This window comes from Sciurus carolinensis, chromosome 3, assembly GCF_902686445.1.
Source record: "Sciurus carolinensis chromosome 3, mSciCar1.2, whole genome shotgun sequence".
Lineage (NCBI taxonomy): Eukaryota > Metazoa > Chordata > Mammalia > Rodentia > Sciuridae > Sciurus > Sciurus carolinensis.
The window spans coordinates 118,121,930-118,144,250 of NC_062215.1; the positions used below are offsets into that span (position 1 = coordinate 118,121,930).

Here is a 22,321-nt window from a genome sequence, read left to right on the forward strand (position 1 = left end):
AAGGTCAGCCTGGGCAATTTAGTGAGGCATGGTCTCAAAATAAAAAAGGGCTGGGGGTGTAGCTCAGTGGTAGAGCACCCCTGGGTTCAGTTCCCAGTACCACAAAAAGGGGGAAAAATAATGTTTAAGAGTTGCCAGACATTTAGAAAACATGCTTTCATCAGAAATAATTTTAAAAGGCTAATGGAAGTCTTAAAAATCATCAGGCAACAGTAATGAGTAATATAAGCAATAAATTTAACCTTCACATTTTATCAAATCTCTAGTAAGACTATCCTCAATCTAAATCCACACCAAATGCATCTTCTTCTTGAAATAAGATCTCAGAGTAAGGAAACTGGAAGATTTTCATAATTAAGCTAGACATGACTCTCCATGGCAAAGCTCTTCAACATACTTCTTGTGGGTTCTATCAAAAATCTTTACCCTGTTTCATTATGCCTGGTTGAATGAGGACGACTTCTCCAAGAGATTTCTCAAGGTATTTCTGAAATGTTTTTTCTTTTGACTTTCTTTTCTTTCTTTCTTTTCAAAATTTCTGATCAGCAGATATTTAAAAAACAGAGTGTTCCTGATTTCTCTCTGGGTTTCTCGATTCAGCCTGATTTGTGATGTTTTCATAGTCAGTAGACCTTGATCCTGGCCACAAATCAGAATCTTGAGGAGTCCTCTAAAAATCAGTGTTGCCTGGACATCACACCTAACTACTAAATTAGAATCTGTGGCTTTGTGGTTTAATCCAGGCACCAAATTTTCTAAAGCTTTCACCTTCTCTGATGTTGAGCAGGACTGTGAATCATTTATTTTCATGCCATCTAACTGAGGTGCTGCTGCAAAAAGAACATTGCTTTAACAGAAGCCCTAGTGAATGTCCTCTTTTGTTAAATGAAACCAAAGGAAACTAAATTTAAAGATAAAGTGAATTTCACTTTTTATGTAGAAAATTAATGTATAATGTAAAATTGACAAAAAGTCATAAAATGAGTACTTATTATCTCAGAGCCTGAAAAAAGAAATGCCAAAACCACTGGTCAAAAGAAAGTCAATAAGAGAATAACAGATGAAAAGTTTTAGATAAGAAGACATATAAGCTAGGAAATACTACCCACAGAAGGCACTCTGCTTCAGGCGTTCATAAACGCTTCCAGAATGCAGGTACTTCTTCTTCTCTTCTTGTTTAATTCCCACAATGGCTAAACCCAGTTCCACTGAGACATTGGGTACAGTTAACATATTTTATCAATTACTTAACTATATTATCATGAACAAAAATATAATTATTAAACTTCACTATCTGAAGGTTTCCTCCACCCAAGTAGAATAAGATGATAAATAAATGAGTGTAATTCTGTACTTGTTACAAATTTATTAATTACTAGTGGGTAATTAATAATTTGCAAGACTATATAAAAAATATTGGGTTAGAAACACCAGATCAATTTTTCAAAGTACCTAGCTGTGAATCTTTTTTTTTTTTTTTTTTTTGTATTTTATTTAGAGACAGGGTCTCACTGAGTTGCTTAGGGCCTCACTTAGTTGCTGATGCTGATTTTGAACTCACGATCCTCTTGCCTCAGTCTCCCAAATCGCTGGGATTACAAGCATGTGCCACCACGCCCAGTTTATCTATGAATCTTAAGATAAATGGGGTAACTCTGAAAATTTGCTGTTTATACTTGAAATTCTCTTGGATATACATAGAAGGGCCTCCAAATATACCCCAGGATGAGCAGCATCTTCCCAATATCCCTCTAACAAAGATCCTACTCTGGCTTTCTCTATCTTCACCAACTAATGCTATAATATTTTGTACCCCAGGATTCCCCAGAGACCAAATAGCACCTCACAAATTAGGCATTCCTAAAATATTCCCCATTTATTGTAGCATGTTATTGTCTTAGCACTACTAAGGCTACTTTTTCTGCACTTCACCTCAATTACATAACATCTGATCTTTATTCCTGTTTCTGAACTTCTCAAAAACACTACATGCCTGTTCATGCACTTGCTTGATTTTATTTCAGTGCATGGATATTCATGTCACCAGCAAACATGTATTCAGTGTCTCCTCAATGCAAGGGGAGCACAAACCTGCACAGAACACTTTCCCAGGTTTCTACCAGCTTACGGTCAAAACACAACTAGACTGCAATTTAAATGACAACCATTATTGAAAGGCTTATCAAGATATTAATACTCTGGCATTTAAATGTGCCATTTTGCACAGATAAGCATTTCATTCTTAAAGATATTTAAAGATATAGGGTACACTGTCAGAGGATGGACACATTGGCATAGTTACTGATAGCAACTATAAAAATCCAAAATCTGCAGACACTTCAACCAAGCAATCCCATTCTAAGTATCTATACTGTACTTGTATATGTGCTCACCCAAGTGCATACACAAGGAAGTTAAGGGAATGACATCTATACAACAAGCTATATGACTGCCAAGGAAGAAAGGGTTAAATGAACCATTTCCATTCATCTAATGTAACACTACACCGCAATTATAAATAGAGGTAGTTATCGTATTTAATGTGAAAAGATTTCCAAGAAAATAAGGCATATTACAAAAAAAAAGTTATAGTTTTATCATTCATGTTTTTAAAATGATAGCTAGATTTAAGTGCATGTTTATAGAGAAATGAACAGGAAAAGGTCTGTAAGGAAACACTACCCACTGACAACTTCTGTGGAAAGAAATGATAGCCACAGGGGCAAGAGGGGTTGCAGGATAAAAGCAGTCTTCAGTTTTTATTAACTTGAATTCTCCTATGCCCTTTTCAAATCTCTGCTCTCTGCTCCCTCTCAGTAAGGCCTGCTCTGACCAACCCGACGGGTATCGCAGGCTCCTCCCACACTACACCTCCTCACGTTCTTTTTGTTTTCTTTTTACCTACTGCTCCTATCCTACTATAACAATAATTTGCTAATTAATCATTTATTTTTTCTCCCATTAGAATTTCACAAGGATAGCGATTTTGCTGTTTCTCCCACTGATATGTCCCCAACATCTTCTAAAACATAGCAGGCACATGTTTTAAATGTGTGTCAAATATTATAAGTAATATATACATACAAACATGTATGTTGAGTATTTATACATTTAACTTTTAAATTCCCTTTATAATAGATAAATAAAAATACCGGATGTTTCACATAATTACAGAAAGCAGTTAGGGGGTGGCTAGCAAATCAGAGGACTATTTTAGTTAAAAGCTGAGAGCACCTGGTAACACAACTCAGGATACTGAAATGACAGTGCTATCAAGAGTTTAGAATACTGGCCTGAGAAACTGGGTCAGGTCATTCCTAAAATGCAGTGGTAGTGTTTACATGCAAACATGTATCCTTCCACAAAAATGAAAAGTCTATTCATACCCTTCCTTAAATTTATACCAATACAGGACAGACAAGGGCCACTGGGAAATCAAATGAGTCTAGATGCTATGCATTGCCTACAACTTTTGAATCCCCATCAAGACCAACAGTGATACTTGAGGATCAACTGACAGTTTGCCCTACATTATTCCCTTCTTATCGGTGCACAAAATATTCTTTCCAAAAAGATCCTGCCATTAGCCAAATCAGTTATCAGACCAATTTCAATGAGCACATAGTAAGATACTCTCTTAAGCAATCCTCATGAGGAAAAACCTGCACCCATTACTAGCAAGGCAGGAGTCAATGAATATCTCCCAGTGAAGATGTCCTGGAGTGAACCAATAACGAATCCTTTCTGGGTCAATGATACTACCTGAAGCATCTCACTATGCTCTACTTTTAAGAACTCACCATTTTAATTAGAGATACTCTTAGATATAGGTGAAAAATTCAAACTCTGCTTCACTGCAGATAAAATAGGAAACCAGGCAATGAGAGGGAAGAGTGCATGATACCTAGTTAAGATAATTCTAAAACTCTAGCACAACATCTGTGTAGCCAACATGTCCTGCTTCGAGGCTCTGTCACCATTTCTCCTAACAGAGGAGAACAAAGTCCTTAACCAAAGCTTATATTTTACATGTTAAATGAAAAAACATAATTCATATGATGAACATGGAGGGATGATAATGAGAGAAGAGAAAGAGGAAAGACCAGCAGGGCCCACAGCTCTGCCAATCACTCTTACAATGCCCAGCTGGCTACTGTCATTTGAAACCAGGGGTGAGATGTGCTCCTCCCAACCAAAAGGAAATGCCTACCAATCGTAAAAAGTTGGGATGGACATCATTTGTATCTCAACATTTTCTGTTTTAACAATGAGAAGTTAATAAGGTATGTATTAATTACTAAGACTATAAAATATCTGGAGCTATTTAAACATGTTCAAATTTCCTCTGAGGGAATTAGTGAGCTATAGTCATGACTAGACATTAAGCATTAGGATAATTAATCAGATGGAGGAATAAAATGAAAAAATGATCCCTTAATCAAAAGATGACCAATTCTTAAAAGGAAGTCATTAAATGAGTGCACCTTGCTTACCTAGTTACCCCAGAGATTTAAAAATCAAGACAAATAGCATTTCTAACCATTTAGTATCTGCATTACTATAAATTAAAGATCCAGAAGAAATTTCGCCTGTATGCTCACTTATGTTTGCTAAATGTCAGTAATACAAAGAGTTAAAAGTAATTATTACCCAGCTGGGGCCAAGGACTCCACGGAGTGCTTTACGAACATGATTTAATCAATCCTCACAGCAACCTTACCAGTACTCTGATTGTCCCCTGATCTAATGGCAAGGGAAATTGAGGCTCAGAGAGTAAAGTAATTTGCTACAATCTGTGCAGCCCAGAAGAAACTCAGACAGAATTGGGACCTTCAATGTCTATGTGTCTTTCCTTTTTTTCCTACTCTGAGATTTTGAAGTCTATCTTCCAAATGGATTAGACTGATACCACAAGTGGGGAATGAAGTGGTGGAAAAGTACACACTCGCGTAGATACAGACAGACAGGACTGCCGCTCACCTCTGGATTTTCTTCTTTTACTCTTCGTGACTGTAAAATAAATATGGACCCATTAATACGCACACACATACATATTCTGCATAAATAAAATGCACACAGATTTGCTACTGGTCACCGGTGTCATTTACCTTTTCCTGAGAAGCAGCTGCTTTCCCCTCTTCACTTTTCTCATCCATCTCGTCGTCACTCCACTCCCAGTCCCCGTCTTCGGTTTTATGGAGGTGACCACTTGACCCTGGAACTCGCCTTACCTGAATCAAAACAAGCCCACACCACACTTCACTAGTTGAATCTGCAGGGCTCCCTGTTGCTACTATGTGGGTTACACAACACACTCACACCACCTTGAAGACGACTTCAGGGGCTATCAGTCCAGGGATAGCTAGAAATCAACACTCAAAGTTTAGACCACACAGCCTCCAGACTCCCACACTCACTCTCCTTCCAAAAATATTGTGTTCTTGGAAGCAAACTGTTTTGGAAGAACACCCCACACATAAGCCGTTAATCACTGTTCACTTTTACTTAGTTAACAACTTTATCAGTTACTACATACACAAGACTACGTGGTAAGCTTCAGAATTGCCTAAAGAAACACACACAAGCAACAGGCAACTGACTGAATGAAGGCAGGGCAATCGGGAAGCCCAATGAAGCACACTATATGGGGTACCAGCAAGCTAAAACCTGTGACCACAGAGCAAACACCCTTCTGTGGTCGCCTGGCTCCTTTTCAGAACCTGACATCATGTGCATGTTCCAAGGATCCCGCACAACCTACTTACTCAAAACAAAACAGCAACGGGCTAATCCTAACATACTCTGAAGTACATTTGAGACTTGTGAGATTGTAGTCACGCAGCATGATTATCCACAGCCTTGCTAGTGCTTAGGTTATAATCAGTCTTCCTCAATTATTTCAATTTCTTTTTTTTTTTTTTTTTAAAGCTAGGATAGACATGTAATCCACTGGGCATGCCTTCCAGATATTTGTGGTAAAAATCACATTTTCAAAAGGACAGGATAACTGAAAATGAGCCTCTGACCAAAGTAATTGACCTTAAAAAATAGGACCGAAACAAAAACTAAATCTTAAGGTTCAAGGGTCTACTTCCATTCTAGAAGTAAAATAAAGGATAAGAATTGAAAGTGAAAAAATTATACTGAGTTATAATTAAAGAAGGCACTATAGCAGATGAAGATTTAATACCCAGTGGCCCAGGGAATCAGAGGAACTTGGAGTGCAAATGGACCTTTCTGTCTAATGCGACCCCTTCATTTTACAGATGAGGAGATGAAGGCCCAGAAAGTGCCCTGAGATCACACTGCTATGAAGACAAAATCAAGAGAAGAACAAAGCTTCAGACTACCAAACTCCTTATGCCATTGAATGACTATCAGAAAGAAGCTGACTAAAAATGTCCTGTGAAGACTCTGAAAGACCATGATGTGAAGAAAGACCATTTCCTACAATAGAAACTATTTAATTATATCACAGGCACATCATTAAACACAAGGAAAGTACCAAAGAACTGAAATCTAAAGCAAGTATTTATACATCTCAGGTCAATGGGAAGCCATAAGCAATACATGCTTGTGGCTGGGTTAAATTGGAGGGCATTACCGTGTAGAATCTGTAAAAGTAATCCTGATCTAGAAGATCTGAGCTCCAACACAGAAAGTTAAAAGGCGAGTAAAAAGTTATTCATAATTGCACACAGTTATGATTATTTTTAAAAGTCTTTTCCCACTCAAAAAAAAATTTTCTTAATGAATTCACTTCTGAAACACTTAGGATGTAGTTAAAACCCCTTGTGTGCTTGATGTAAGATATTTGTTCCACCTGGATTTTGAGTTTCTGTAAAAACCTGTTCTAATGATACTGATTTTAATGGTGCTTATGGATGCCAGCAAAGTACTATAGAAAAAAAATGCCAAAATGTACTTCAGAATTTTCAGAACATATTACACATTTTGAAGCTATAACGAAATCACTAAGGGAAAAGAAAATAATTTTCTGTTGATATATACAATAAATGATTTTCTTGGCAACAGGTCATGCAAGGGGCATGTGTTAAGGACTACATTGAAAAGAAAGAATTTAAAGCCTTATCTCTTACGAAACACACTATTATCTAACAAGTGAGAAAACAAGGAAAACTATGTGTCAGAAACGGAATAAAACTCCACCTTACTAAAATTATGAGAATTAGTATTCTTCAAGAGATTACACCAAGGAAATCTCTCTCTTCCTGGAACCAGTCCAGCTTTACACCCTAGTCCATGCCCTCTGCTCTCTGGATCTACATTTGCAAGATCAGTTTCATTTCCACAAGCAGGATCAAACTACAAACAAACAAAAAACATGGTTATCTTCTTCCATTTCTATTTTATCTTAGAACCCTGGTTGTCTCTTTCAGTTTTATTTGCTAGAAAAGAGAAAAAAAAAGTCTAGGATTGTAGTCCTGCACAAAGAAATGATGGGATGAGCCTTTAAGTAACAAATATTAAACAAGTAAGTATAAATATTGACTAAATTAAGACAAAGAACATTCAAAGGTCCAGGTAGGGGAAAGTGTTATAGTGGCAAGAACAAGAGGCCAAGTTTGTCTTTGAGAATGTCCTCCTGGTCTACTCCCAGGAATAAACCTGCAGCAAAATTTGAAACCCAGGTTTCATGGTGTATTTATGTGACAATGACTTCCAGTGAAAGAACAGAAATCAATTTTACAATTTTACAAACTCCTTGTAAGGAGTTTGTAGCAATAAACAGACAACTTTTATCTTTTAGAGGCAAGGCACCTAAGCCTCATTTAGTTTAACAAATGACCTTCTTATTTAGAAACCAGAGAAGAGTTTTAAAAATTAAAAACTTCAGAAAAAGGTTTGTGAAACTTTTTATTCTCACTCTATCCCCTCAATGACGACAAGGAGATTATTCACCCTTAGAATTCTACTTGCATAATTCCTGTTCAGTTAAATGATTTGCTCACTTACTAAAACCAAGAGGAAGTAGAAGAATTTATTCTCTATTTTTGATCAAGAATTTTTTTAAAAAATTCAGTGCTTCTCAGAGAAACAAGCTCGACTTAAGTGGCACCAAGAGGAATCCATAATTCCACAAATTCCTCAAGTCACAGTGGACAATAATGAGGTTAGAAAACGTTTTGCATGCAACACCACTTATTCCCATGCTGGAAATAAAATACAATTAAACGGTTATATTTATACGGTACCTGAAAAGGAGAGTAATATTCACATTCTCTATACAACATCTTTATGAAAATTCAGTAAAGACAGGAACCAAAGTTCTGGTTCTGACAAGGAAAGAAGATCGGCTCAGCTAGACTGACAGAGGAACAGTGTGGTGCCATGGTCAGTTCTGGTAGCCACCAGGCCAGATGTCCAAGGCGGGGTTGGGAGGCAGCAGCCAGGGGAAGGAGAGGGAAGCAAGGTAAAAAAGTCACCCGAGTGCTCTGCCCAATCATTCTAGTGTTCCTTTGAGCAGGAGCTTTCTATAAATATAAGGAATCACAATCCTGGTATAGCATCACTGAGAAGCTACTTGACTTCTGACACCAGAACAGGAAAGAAGGATTTGGGGGAGAATATAAGTGGGCCAAAAGATGAACTTTCTAGACAGGGCATTCAATGCCATAAATGAAACCGTGTGGTTCCAAAATACTACGATGAAATGTGACCCAAAGAAATATCGACCCAGCCACGGGGTCATCCCGGGAGCTCATCCTCTCAGTCCGCCCATCGAGGATGGAGGGGACAGAATAGAAGGCAGCACTCAGTGAATTTCTGGTCTTAGGCATTCCATTAACTAGAAGTATAAAAAAATGTTTCTAATTAATTGCTGTTTATAATGTACTTGAGGCACTGCCAAGCAAACAAAAAGCCTTCTAAATGATCAAATTTTAACAAACATAATGAGACTCGAGAAGGTTTCAGCAGTAAATATTTTACAGTCTCCACAGCTCATGCTCTGGCATTGCCCCTCTGAGCACCACCTCTCTCAGCAGCATCTCCACTCTGTGCCTGATACCTGGACTCACTGTCTCCCCTGACCTGGGTCCTCTCCTGCATGCCAGCTTTACTTCCTGTCACGCAAGATGTCACCATAGCTTAACCTTGATGCTGTACTTCCTGGAACCCCCAGTCCTGGCCCCTGGCCAGATGGTCTTTCCATTCAACCCACTCCTGAAAAGTCAGCCCTGGGATTATCCCAGACATTCATTCTCTACCTCTTGCAGACACAGCTGACCCTATTCTTTGACCTCAAGCCCTCAACATCCTGTGTTCATGACACGTTGTTCCTTCTACCTCTCTTATCCTTCTCTGCCTCCTATTCTTTGTACTTTGTCTTTACCTGAAACACGGCTGCTCCTCCCCCACATACAACTTGAGATGGCCTTGGAAACTTCATCTCCTAGTCTTGTTTTTCATGTGCTTGGCTAGATATGAACATCTCAGCCATTTCCCAAAACAGAATTTGCCACCTCCAACCCATTTGTTAATCCTCCATCCCCTGCTTCCTTCAGACTCTTCTCCAGTGTTGTCTGAGTTAACACCTCCCCATGCCTCCCCCACGCCTGTGCGGTGGCAAAGGACACAATCATACAAAGATCCTAACACGATGACTAACACACAATAAACACTTAAGACATCAAGGGGGACATGATTATGAATATGTGGAATCTTGCTTCACACCCAGATCTATCTGACATTACATTTTGCATATTGACCTCCTCAGCTGCTACTATGCATGGGCAGGTCCCTTCAACAGTGATCTCTGGACTCTCCTAATAAAAGAAATTACTAACCACTCTCTGGGCCTCTAACTGCATCCCTATTTTATCCTTTGTTTTGCCACAAAGAGCACAGAAGCACTTTCTTTAAGTATTCACTATCATCGACAGGATGGGTCCTGAGTCCTTAACATTCAAGTCTCCCATACTCTACCCCAAAAGTACTTTTTAAAAACTTTTTTCCCACCATTACCCTTCAGACACCCTACCATCCAGTTGTGTATAAACTGACACATTTTCCCCCACTCTACCATTTTACATGTATATTACATGCACATCTTGGCCTGATCTGCCCTTCTGCAGATCAAATATTCTATTTTTTGCCCATCCAAGGGGCTTTAGGGGAGCTCCCACTTGCAACTTTGCCTGTATCTTTATGCCGTTTTGCTTTGCATTGCCTTTGATGGATGAACTATCAACTGCACACTTCCTCAGGGCAGAAAGTTTGCTTAGCCATTTTTTAAAATCACTTTTTTATTCATTCAGTCAACAACATTTTATTGAACGCCTACCTTTGTAACAAGTTCTAGATCAAAGATGAAGAAAATCAAAGCCTGTACCTTGAGTAATTCATAGTCCAGAGAGATGAACAGACATTTAAGCTAATAGTTTCAATATAATGTGGGTACTATAACAAAAATATAAATCTTGTGAGATTGTGGAAGAGAGGATGACTGTCTGTCAAGGGAGAGTACTGGAGGGTATCTGTTAAGGGATAAATAAGAGCTGGGCATGCAGAGCAAGAGAAGTTATTCTACCCAGAAAAGGTAAGCACTTAATGACTTCTACTGTCTTTGTAACACGGATGGATCATAAGATGCTGGGTTCTAGGGGGAAATGGCTAAAAATAAGGCTGGAAAAGCTGTGTAAAGAACCACAACAAATCCAAAGGCCTACGAGAACTAATCAGAAAATGCAGAAAGCCAGCCTGCAGAAGACATGGGTGACCAGGGCAGAACATGTCTCCCCATAAGGGAGCATCCAGGTTGATTGGTAGCTGCCTCAGGCAGGGAGACCCTGCATTGCCAGATCTTCTGATTTTTCTGAAGTGGATAATTTGGATTTTTACATGACTTCTCTTGATTTTTGTAAATGTTAATGAAAATATTTAGTTTTCAAAAAAATTCCTTTGCACATCCTAAAGAATAATGTGTCAACAGGGCAAGTTTGGCCTGTGAGTTCACACCCTCTGTTGCACAACCCCATCAGAAGGTTTGGAATTCAGACAATAGGAAAATGAAGAAAGCATTCAAGCATGTATGCAGGATGGAGGAAAGGTTGAATTTGGGATTTCTGAAAGTAGAGCAGAGGCTGTACTGGGACTTGAGGGTGACAAAACAGAAAGAAATCAGTAAGTTAATTGTTCCAGTCACTATGGACACCTAACTAATCACCCAAAGCTGAGCAACTCAAAGTAAAGCAATCACAGACACCTGTGGCAGTCAGATGTGCTTCCACGGTGGCTGACAGAAAGCACTGAGAGACCCCAAGTCAGGACAAGTCCTTTCCAAATTCCTGGCACACAAAAAACCACCCAGTGCAAGATAATGAAATGACTGTTGTTCATTTAAGAAGGTTGTCAGCAAGGGCTTAGAGAAAATGTCACTGGAAGCTGGAGGAATGGGGGGGCTTTGTTACGCAGTGACACTGACATCTATGGTAAAGGGGGAAACAGAAATGTACCTCACAAATTCAATGATCTAGCTAAAGAGATTTCCAGGCAGAACACTTAATAAAATGACACCTGGATTGTGCTCACTGCCTGTGATAAAATGTGAGCCGAGAGAGATGAGTTAAGGAACAAAACCATGAAATATAAAACTGCTTCTCATTCCCAGCCCCTCCAAACATCAAACAGTTCTCATACCAAGAAATAGTTTTAGAGCAAGCACCAAAGCCAGGGTGGAATGGTATGACCCATTCTTAAGACTTCAGAAAAACCTAAGGTGTGGTCTCATAGACACTTTGAAACACACCTGAGGTCTAACAAGGATCCTCAGAGCTTGCCTTGCAGAAGCTCTGCATTACATGACAGGTCCTTCCAAGGCTCATACTGGTGTTGTTCCCGTTCCACCTCACAGGGAGCCCTTGATAGACAAAACACCTGCCATGTGGAGCTTGTCTAGTGCAATGAACCCAGTAAAATCCACAGAAAACCCACAAAGTTATTTAGATATGTGTACTACAAAATGTTGCCAGGTTAAATGAAGTAAAAGAAAGAGGGAGTACAAAGTAAAAAAGGCCTTCAAATTCCCAAACTTGACTGTAAGAGGCAGTCTGAGAAGGCTACTGAGCAATAAACACTGGCTCTTTCCTATGGAAAAAGGAAGGATGACTTAAAGAGCAAAACTAAGAGCACAGAGATTGAAACCAAGAGCCACAGAAAACAGTGGAAGAGGACAGTGCCGTGGTCAAGGAAGTGGCACCATGCACCTGGCTAGATTCCTGAATTATCATAGACTCATGTGCCCCCTGCTTCCCCTTTTTGGGTGAGCCTTTAAGATGGATCTCCCCCTGTTTATTTGGGTGGGTGTCTGGCAGATATCTGTCTCTTTAGTTCACAGGTCTTCATACTGAGACTAGTACACAAGGGGCTACACCCATGGAACTGGTACTGAGGACCTGTATCTGTACTCAGGCCTGGTTTAGATGATGAGTCCTTGACTTTAAGCCTGATGCTATAATAGGAAGAGACTCTGGAGGATCTCAGTAGTGTGAAAGTATATTTGTATGTGGGAGAGATGTGAACTGTCATGGCCAGAGGATAAAGGAGAGATCGTCTTTTCCAAAGATGCCTTTAAGGGTTGGGGTTGTAGCTCAGTGGTGGAGTGCTTGCCTAGCACATGTGAGGCACTGGGTTCAATTCTCAGCACCACATAAAAATAAATAGATAAAATAAAGGTACTGGGTCCATCTACAACAACAAAATCACAGCATCTGATAATAGACCTGCCTTACCCTTGCCAGATAACAGATTTGCCACACTTTGCTTCTTCATCAGTGTTTTCCAAATATGGACTTCTGGGCCTCTGAACACTCAGGTTTTAATTTAAATTTACAAATTATTTCCATCTGACCAAGCTATTATACATTAAAATACTAAGAAAAGAGCCCATTTCTATTAATCATAGATAAGTGGCTACAGCTAAATCTTGACCCTTTTTGCCAGTGATTCCCATTAACATTTTTCTGACCCCTTGCTTATCTAGTTCTGCTAAAATTTAGCATCCTTTTCTCTAGAATGGAAAAGAACAGAATAAAGATATGAGGATATGAAGTTTCTATAGATTATTCTAAGAACATCTAGAGAAAGAAAAGACTCTCATAAGTTAAAAATAAAGGATTCAAAACACTGGGCTAGTTCATTGAAGGACACCTTGTAGCAACTTCCTTATAATGTTTTACCGTTTTTTAAAATGAAAAGAATCAAATTTGATAAATCTTGCTCTTCAGATAATGACAATGGAATTTTGTAACTTTGGAACTTCAACATGAAAAGGCAGTCTCAAAAGAGAATGTTCTGGAAGCTAGAAGGGAACTCTTCTGAAAAAGTAGCACAAAAAACAAGCAATTAGATTTCTTCTTCTGTTTTAATCCTATCAAAACTTCAATACGACATCTCCCCAAGTGAGGGCGACAAACAACAATGGCAACAGCTACAAGCCAAGAAAGCAGCATCCAATTTTGCAACTATTGTCTTTGGGAACTAAAGCGTCTGCTGGAATGGGTGCCAAGTGGATCTGTAACTTTAGTTAATAAGGAAAACAATAGGAACGTTCCGTCCTGTAAGACAAATAACACAGATGAGAAAATGCTTCTCACTTCTCGTAAAACCAAAGAGAAAAAAAGGAAAATCATGTCAGGCACTGGAGCGGAGTCAAAGCTGCCTGGATACGGCAGCGAGTTATGAGCTAAGTTAACTGCAGAAGAAGGAGCGGTGGGGAGTGAGAGCAGCTACAGTCAACTGAACATGGCTGCAGACCGAGACTGCTGGAACCAGAGGAACGCTCAGAGCAACACAGAAACACTGCAGTGGTCAGTTCCAGGTGGTCAGTTCCACAACTATTCTGCTGAACCATCACCTAAGCATGGTTGTGAAGGGTTTTAGTAGATACAATGAAAGACCACGCCTGACTAGAAGCCAGGGGAATTATCCTTGATAATCTGGGTGGGCCCCACTCAATCATTTGAAAAGTTTTACCTTGGGTTCCCACCTGCCCCTCCTAACAGCCTGTCCTGTGGACTTCAGCCTTGCCTAGCCAGCCGCCCAGTCCAGTAAGCCAATTCTGTGCAGTACAGCTCTTTATATGACTCTTACTGGCTCTGTTTCTCTGCTGGTAGCCTGACTGATCCACACACTAAACCCAGCAGCCTCACTATGGGTATTTATAAGCAAAAGGCAAATTAGCTAACAAAGAACAACACCAATAACAGCACCCACAGGTTTTGTTAATGGAACATGGTATGTCTCCAAGTGAAAATATTAAGAGGAACCAAACAGAAAGGACAATAAAATGAAAAGTAACTAAGGTGATACTAACTATCGTAACATAACAGAGACTGGATTCTTACCTTGAAAACCAAACCTAACATCAACACGAGGGGTTAGTTACTGGTTAAACATCATTTATGTTAAATCTGAAGTAATATAATTGACTCAATCACCTTGGTAAACCTTCTGTCAAGAGCTGACTCTGATTACAGAATAATGACCCAGGAAAAAAGCTTGGAAAGATACTCAAATGTATTGATTTTTGTGCAATGGAAACTGCGTCCAGACCCAGCAACTCTCACACAGAATGTACTACGGAAGATAGCTGTAATATTATAATTTCACTAAGACATCGGATTTTGAAACATACATTTATACGAACATTTTAGAGTAACTTTTAGATGTCAGTACCAAGGAATTTCATTGGAAAAACTGATTACTAACTGCCCTACAGATATATTTTAGATATTACTTACCTTATCATCCCTGGTTAAATGACAAAAAAAGTACCTCCACACACAGCAAATTTCCAGCACGCTGGCCATTATCAAGAGCCAAGTCTCATCACCTGAATAGACCGAGACACATAATATGCCTCTTCCACAAGGAAGAGAATGCCTGGGAGGCAACTGCCATCTGTGCTCCTTGTAGCAGAGCTCTGCAGCATCTTACTACCGATCAGGGTAAGGGGTTCACACGGAAGCATGGTTATTCTTTCTGGTTATAAAATTAATAAACATCCATATTATGGAATAGTGTGCAGCTGATTAAAAGCATCAAATACATCACTGAGATAAAATTAAAACAATTAGAAAAACCTAATAGTTTCCATCACTGTGTAAAAGAAATCAAAGGGAGGGATACATATATATTTCTGGATATGTCTATATGCACAGAGAGCGTTTCTGGAAAGGTTTACAGGATGTAGTGATGGCTTCTGGGTTGAAAGGGGAATTCTTGTTCGCTATGTTGTACACAGAGAAAGGAACCCCAATAAATAAGACCTCTCTCCCTAGCCCTGCACTAATTTAGAAATAAGACCAATAAGCATATTAGGGCCAAAACATCACCCTTAAATCTCAAAGGTGCTGTGGCTAACAGTGAGTGAGCAGTCTTTCCGTAGGAACAGATCCCTGGATTTAGATGAGACTCACCTATCTGGTCCCCAACAATGCTGTCCAGCACATTCCTCTTTCACACAAACAGGACCACAGTTACCCAGGGCACTCCAGGAGAAAGGAAGGGGGAGGGAGAATGGTGCCTGATTTCTCCCTCCAAAGTCACCAATCAGACATGTCACTGGGCGGAGAAAGGCCAAGAATGCTTTGCTGAAGGAGCATCAGGAGAGAAGAAACACTCCCTGTTTTCTTTGCCCAGTATGTCTTTGACATTATCTGGATAATTGTCATTATGTATGACACTTGTCCAAAAAAAAAAAAAAAAAAAGAGAGATTTTAAACTAAAAATTACAATTTTAAAAACCTTGAAAACATGGCAGTGTATATGACCAAAAAAGATGAAGACTTTTGTTTCAGGAGAGGAGACAGTAGTATAAAGATGAGCTACCTAACAACTTCTAAGATGAAAAATGAAAAAAACTTTAAAACCTTGACATGACAATAGTGTCAAAACAAGAATATCAACTTACCTTCATCTGCATTTATTGTATAAATGTAACAACTTAGGATTCCGAACATTTTTTAATGTCTCATTTTATGCTATGAATTCTGGACTGAAAGCTTACAAAACAATAAACAATTTGGTCCAGTCAGTGAAACTATTATCAAAAATTTTAACACACAGGAAATGCTATTAATGGCAAGAGTTCATGTTAATTAATGCTCTGGCTTTGCAAATTAGTCAGGTAGCTAAGTTTGTGGTGTTGTTCTACATTATGTCTATAACAATGTGGTTTTTGTTAAGATGGCATTTACTACAAAATTTCAAAGATGTCAAGAAAATGTTCCAGCATGTCAGAAAACATGGAGCTATCCCATGACCCAAGGGTAAAATGTAGTTAAACCTATTCTGGACCCTTATATTTAGAATATCTTGTACTTAGTAGGAACCAAATATATATTTGTTGAATGAATGAATCAATGAATGACACTTTGCTGCTGCCCAAAGAAAGCAAACCTTGCCCTATAAGGGAACCTTTCCCACCAGTTTCCCTTCAGGGATGCTGGGGGTTAGTAACACAGCATCAGAGTTGCTAAGGGGTAGGAAGAAAAGGTGAATTAAGACCACATTGTTGGGTATGAAAGATGGTGGAATGAGACAGACATCATTACCCTATATACATGTATGATTACAGGAATGGTATGAATCTACATCGTATACGACCATAGAAATGAAATGATGTACCCCATTTGTGTACAATGAATCAAAATGCAGTCTGTAAAAAATTAAAAGCTAATAAAAAATATAATAATTAAAAATAAATAAATAAATAAATAAATAAAAAAGACCACATTAGTTCCTGAAACCCTGTAGCCCCTCACATCTATGATCCCCAGACCCAACATAACTGAAATTTGCTACAGGAAACAGAAAGCCCAGGTCTGTGAAGAACTAGTCACCCCTGTGAATCAGCATCCAGTATAGACACTACCAGTGCACAGTGGGTACTTGGAAGTACTAGCTGAAGTGAAGAACTGATTGATCCTAGGCTAAAACACAGACACGGGAAAGTTCCAGGCCAATCTATCTCACCCTGAAACCCAAAGGCTCGCCATCATGTCCTCAGAAAATTACCACCCTTTGCCATCATGGCTCCTCCCACTGTGGTGCCATGTTAACAGGAAAGGGCACAGGGAGGTTGAAGAGCTTAATTTATTCTATCTGCTTAAGCAAAGCAGCAGCTGGCGTCAAGAAAACTCTGGGCCTTCCTCTGAGAAGATATGAAGACCCTGAGAGGAAAGGAACAGATCTAAATGCCAAACAAGAGTGGAGCTGATGATCAAAATGGATGGGCCCTTCTGTCTCTGAAATGATATATCAACATCCTCTCATGCTGGGAATAAGTCAAAGAAGCAAACATGTCTGTGATGGTTTGCCGAAATTATTTTCCTGTGTAACCAACACATTTCACAACCATGCTGTCTGTAAAGGTCAGAGTCTTCAGATGAGAGGTTAGTTCACACACACACACACACACACACACACACACACACACACATACACGGCACTTACTTCTACTTTGTTTTGAAAAAATTGAGGGATCTGATCCCAGTGCAGGTTTGAACTTACAAGAAAGAAGAGTCAATAATTGTACCACAAGTCCATATGCAGATATCCCTTATATTTCAAATTTCTACTGTCTACTGTTCCATTTCTTTATAGATCATACCTCCAAAGAGCTCATCCCATGTCTCATTCATTCAAAAGTCACAAAAATGTCAGGAAAACAAAGAATCCCCTGCATTCCCATTTCCACTTGAGGCTGAAGCCAATGAGAAAGAAGGAATAGGAACTGCCCAGAAACCTGCCCACATTCCGGGGGAGTACAGTGTCACTGTCACCCAAACAATAGTCCAGCTGGGGAGTCATATGCCTCAGTTCTTGAGTCAAAAAGGTTGTTACCCTACGGTTCAGGAAGAGTGACAGATGTCAGTTAAATGTCAAAACAGGAGAGAACAGACCTTCAATACCCTCCTTTTCTCAGTTACCACATTCACTTTGGATAATCTGTTTTGTTTTGTTTTAAGGTATTAGGAATTAAACCCAGGGCCTTGTGCATGCTGCGTAAGCACCCTACCACTGAGCTACATACCCAGCCCAGGATAAACCTTTTTTTAATGGTGTTCATAAATGAATAAAAAGTGAAAATAGTACAACAAAAATCTTTTATCCAACAACAGCAATTATTAACATTCTGCCAGATTTCATCTATACATCCTTTTTGCCTCAATACTTTTGAAGCAAATCCCAGATATCATACCATTTTTCCTATGATACGGATGTTTAAAACACAATCACAATACCATTTTAACAGCAACAAAAAAATCACTAACAGGTCCTTACTAGTAATACTGATGTACGATTTTTTGCCCCACTGTCTCAAAAATGACATTTTTAGTTTATTTATTCAAAACCAGGATTTAAACAAAGTGTGAAAATTGTCCCTACCCTTAAATCTTTAACAGATCACTGTGGGGTGTTGCCTAAGAAACTGGCCAACATATCCGCTCAAGCAAGCTCTGACTTGGCAACTGCTTTTTCAACCTAAACAACAGACTAACAGCTTCATTGTTTGTCCTATTGCTTACAGAAAACATTACCTCTACAAAGATAAGACTCCTGCCCTTTACATCACCAGGAAAATTAATCCTCAGTAATAAATGAAAGCTATGGTATAGGCTCCAGTGCAAAAATGCTCCAGACAGGAGTCTTATTTCTGGAGTAATGTCTCAACTGTGCTTCAATTCAATACTGAAAAGGGCCATAAATTCTATTTTTGTTAATTTATTTCATACTAAAAAGAGACTGCCAGAGCAGCAAAATAAATAACATAGGTTTCCCTGTAAAAGGTTCTAGAAAACCATATATTCTAATTCATGTATTTTCCTAACAAAGACAGTATCTGACCAGTCACTGATCTGAAAAGAAACAAAGAAATAACACAGTCATATATTATCGTGGGGTTAATAAAAAATAAAATATAGTAAAAAAGAAATCAGAGCCTGAGGGTTCATGGTAAAGACAGAGCAAGAATTGGTACCAAAGTGAGCTTCCTAATAACACAAGCCTCACTGTAGGATACAATCCTTCATGGCGCCTACTAATCAGTAGTAAAACCAAGTGTATTTGGGTACCCCAGTGGTTTTTTCCTCCCGCCACCACACCCCAGTAAAAGTGCAAAGGCCAAATTGTAGAGCTAAAAGAGGAAAGGCAAGAACGCACCCAGAAAATTCACAAAACAATTGGTTCATGCACTGAGAGGCCTTGGGTAGGCCACACACCTGTGGTGTCTTGCACACAATGGTCTCAGCCTCCTCTCCTGTGTTGTGAACATACATTTTTCTCTCTACAGACCACAGCCTTTTATGATTTGCAAATGTGTATTTGTCTCTACCTGGATGTACCGTAAGCACCTCAAGTTCCACACATTCTGAATGTTCTGCATCTTCCCCAAAAAACATTTCCTCCCACCTTGCAAACAGCCTCCCAAGATATAAAGCAGGAAATCAACCTCAGACTTTCCACAGATCTCACCCTATCCTTCAAAATCCTCTCAACCTCCCACCCCCAGGAAAACCTTTCAAAACCTAAGTGATGTCAACTCTTCCTGCTAAATCCCTCCCTAACTCCACATCAGTTCTCAGCTGCATGTGACACCAGTCGACCAGCCTGGTTTCCCTTCTAGTCCTGCCTCTCCTACCAACCAACACGCTGCTGCCAGGGAGCTCTCTCCATGGGCAAATTGGATTGTTGCATATCTCTGCTTACATTCTTATCACAGTTCCCCAGCACTCCCAAGAAACAAACAAACTCTCAGCTCCTCATCAAGACACAGTGTTCCGCCTCCTGCCCATGCAGGCGGCCTCATGCCTGCATATCTTCCTCTGCTTCGTTGATAAAAACCATGACTTTTCCAATATGTTTCCAAAGTATCCACCAAAGCTTATAAGCTTCACTGTCATCTAGAGAAGGACGACCACCATCTATCCTACACAGGACAACAGAAGCACCACGTCCTCTATGCAGTCCCTGCCTACCACACCCTGCACCCTCCACCCCAGCACCACTCCATCACAGCATCTGCTCTGATACTTGCTTCTCCTTCCCTAATTTTCAGGGGCATCACCCTCCCAGTCAACCAGACTCCAGACCACACTGTCAACTCCCATTCTTACATTATTCAGAAAATAAGACCGTCTTACCTCCAGCCTGAGCCCAGTGCTGGTACGTGACAGGTGAAAAAATAAATGTTCACTGAATGTGTCTTTGTGAACCACTGCCCTCTAGGCTCCCCCACAACTCCTACTCCAGCTCACTTATCTTCGATATTTCCCCTCCCCACACTGAGCTTTTGGATTAGCACAGGTCTCCACCAACCTCAAAACCTCACATCCCAAACTGTAAATGTCTCTTCTTGCCCTTTACCATCAGACTTTGAAAAATTATCCACTCAAATTCCCTCATTGTCTCTTCGCTCATTAACCTGGCTGTCCGGCTTCTTCCCTTCCTATGAAAACGGAGCCAAATCCAATGTCCTTTTGTAAGCCCTCAGTTGCCTTGACTTCTCTGCAGCAGGCAAAACTGTTGACCAGCTCCACCTGCTGGGTTCCTGTGACAGCACTTTCTTTTTTCCCCTTTCAAAGCTCTCTATCCACTGTGCTCCCTAACTATTCCGCCAGGACATTGATGTCCTCTGTGGTCACCTCATCTTATCATACGGTTTCCACAATCACCTCCATAGAGAAAACTCCTAAATATAGTTCTCTGGGTGGAAGTCTCTCTTGAGCTACACACCTCTATCTACCTACTTGGAGACCTTCTCCTTGAAGTCCTAATGGAGCTCCAAACTTGAATGCATGCTCACAAACTCCTGCTTCGTCACTCCTAACCAGCCCCCCTCCTAGCCTGCACCATTTTAATAAAGGTGCTGCTGTCCTTCCATCAGTGTAGTCTCCCACTTCTTCTGTTGTCTTCCCCCTCCTTTGCTTTACTTCTGCTCTCTAACAGGCTCCTTCAATTCTAGCACTTCAATGTCACTGGTTCACTCTTTGCTACACTTCTGCCACAGGTCTGGTTCATACCATCATCCCCTTAGGCCTAGATGTCCTTATTAGTGTCTGCCAGTCCACATCTCCAGTTGTGTCCCTGACTCCAGGTGCTGTCACAGGCTTCTCAGAAGTGAGAGCAACTGCATCCCAAGCCCAGGGCTTACAATCTCAGGCCCTTCACATTCTGGACCCAATCAAGCATTACCACCTCATTCCCTACTGCCTCTCTTCATGCAGGCTTTATTCTGGCCCAGCAGCTCTCAAATATGCCTGGTCATAAAACTCACCTAGGTCATTTGCAAAGAAGACAGATTCCTGGTTTCTATCCAGGAATCACTGGGGTAAAATCTCCAAGGGCTCTTTGTGGTAACTCAATGCCAAAAAGGAAGGTGCTTTTGTAGAAGGTGGGCTGGATTAGGGAGAACTAAAAACAGCTTCAATTAGTTGGTTCAGTCATCTACAATTATTTTTTCTCCTACAGTATCCATAGCTGCTCCTGAAATAAAGTTAGAGCATTGGCAAAGGAGGTGAAAATGTTCAATTCCTTGCTATCATCAAAAACCTGTGCTGAGTCTAAGAGCCTCTCAGGTATCGTTCTCTTCCTTTAGTCATCAAAATTCCTCAAAAATCGCCTATGACCTTCCCACGTATGGAAATGCCTACCAAGGTCGAGGATGTGAAAAGACAATTCTCTAATTATGTTGACAATGAAATATGAAGGTTAATTTAGAATCTAGGACTAAAGATCTTAAATCAATATGTGTTATTTTCCTAAAAATAACTGAAGCAGAAACCTTAATACTTATGTGTCTCTTGTATTTTTAAGATTATTGTAACATCTATTTAATACAGTGTTCGGGTTCAGGTAGTTTTGTGTTTTTATACCACATACAAAAGACATATGGTTTTATATTTAACAAAATCACATGTATTAAATAATGCTGTTGGCATTTTTAATACCAGGTTGATTTATATTAATTATAGAAAATTTAGGAAATCAAGAACAAGAATGAAATTAGTCCTTCCACCAAGCAGAAGCATGGCATGGTGATTACTATTACATGGGCTTTAGTGTCAGACAGATCTGACACTAAGTTCCATCTGTCTGACTGCTTGTTAGTTGTTGCTCTTTAACCACTAAATCTCAGTTTCTTCATCTGTAAAGCAGACACAATACCTACCTCATCAGGTTATGATACAGATGAAGATGATAGCATGTGTGAAACATTTTAGTCCAGTGCCCAAAACTTAGTGTGTGTTAAAAAAAAAAAAAAATGCCATTTGGTACTGAATTCTGCTCTGGAAAA

The 22,321-nt window shown here is 39.7% G+C and overlaps 1 protein-coding gene across 3 annotated transcripts in view; it reads right to left on the reverse strand.

Annotated features, from left to right (window-relative positions):
* The window catches only part of Stk39 (serine/threonine kinase 39), a 274,511-nt gene that overhangs the window by 115,118 nt on the left and 137,072 nt on the right, over window positions 1-22,321 (reverse strand). For all 3 annotated transcript variants that reach the window (XM_047542775.1, XM_047542776.1, XM_047542774.1), the window contains exons 11-12: window positions 5,109-5,231; window positions 4,981-5,010 (exon numbers count right to left, since the gene is read on the reverse strand). In XM_047542775.1, the coding sequence (XP_047398731.1) occupies window positions 4,981-5,010; window positions 5,109-5,231 (153 nt within the window). The remainder of the gene's footprint in view (window positions 1-4,980; window positions 5,011-5,108; window positions 5,232-22,321) is intronic.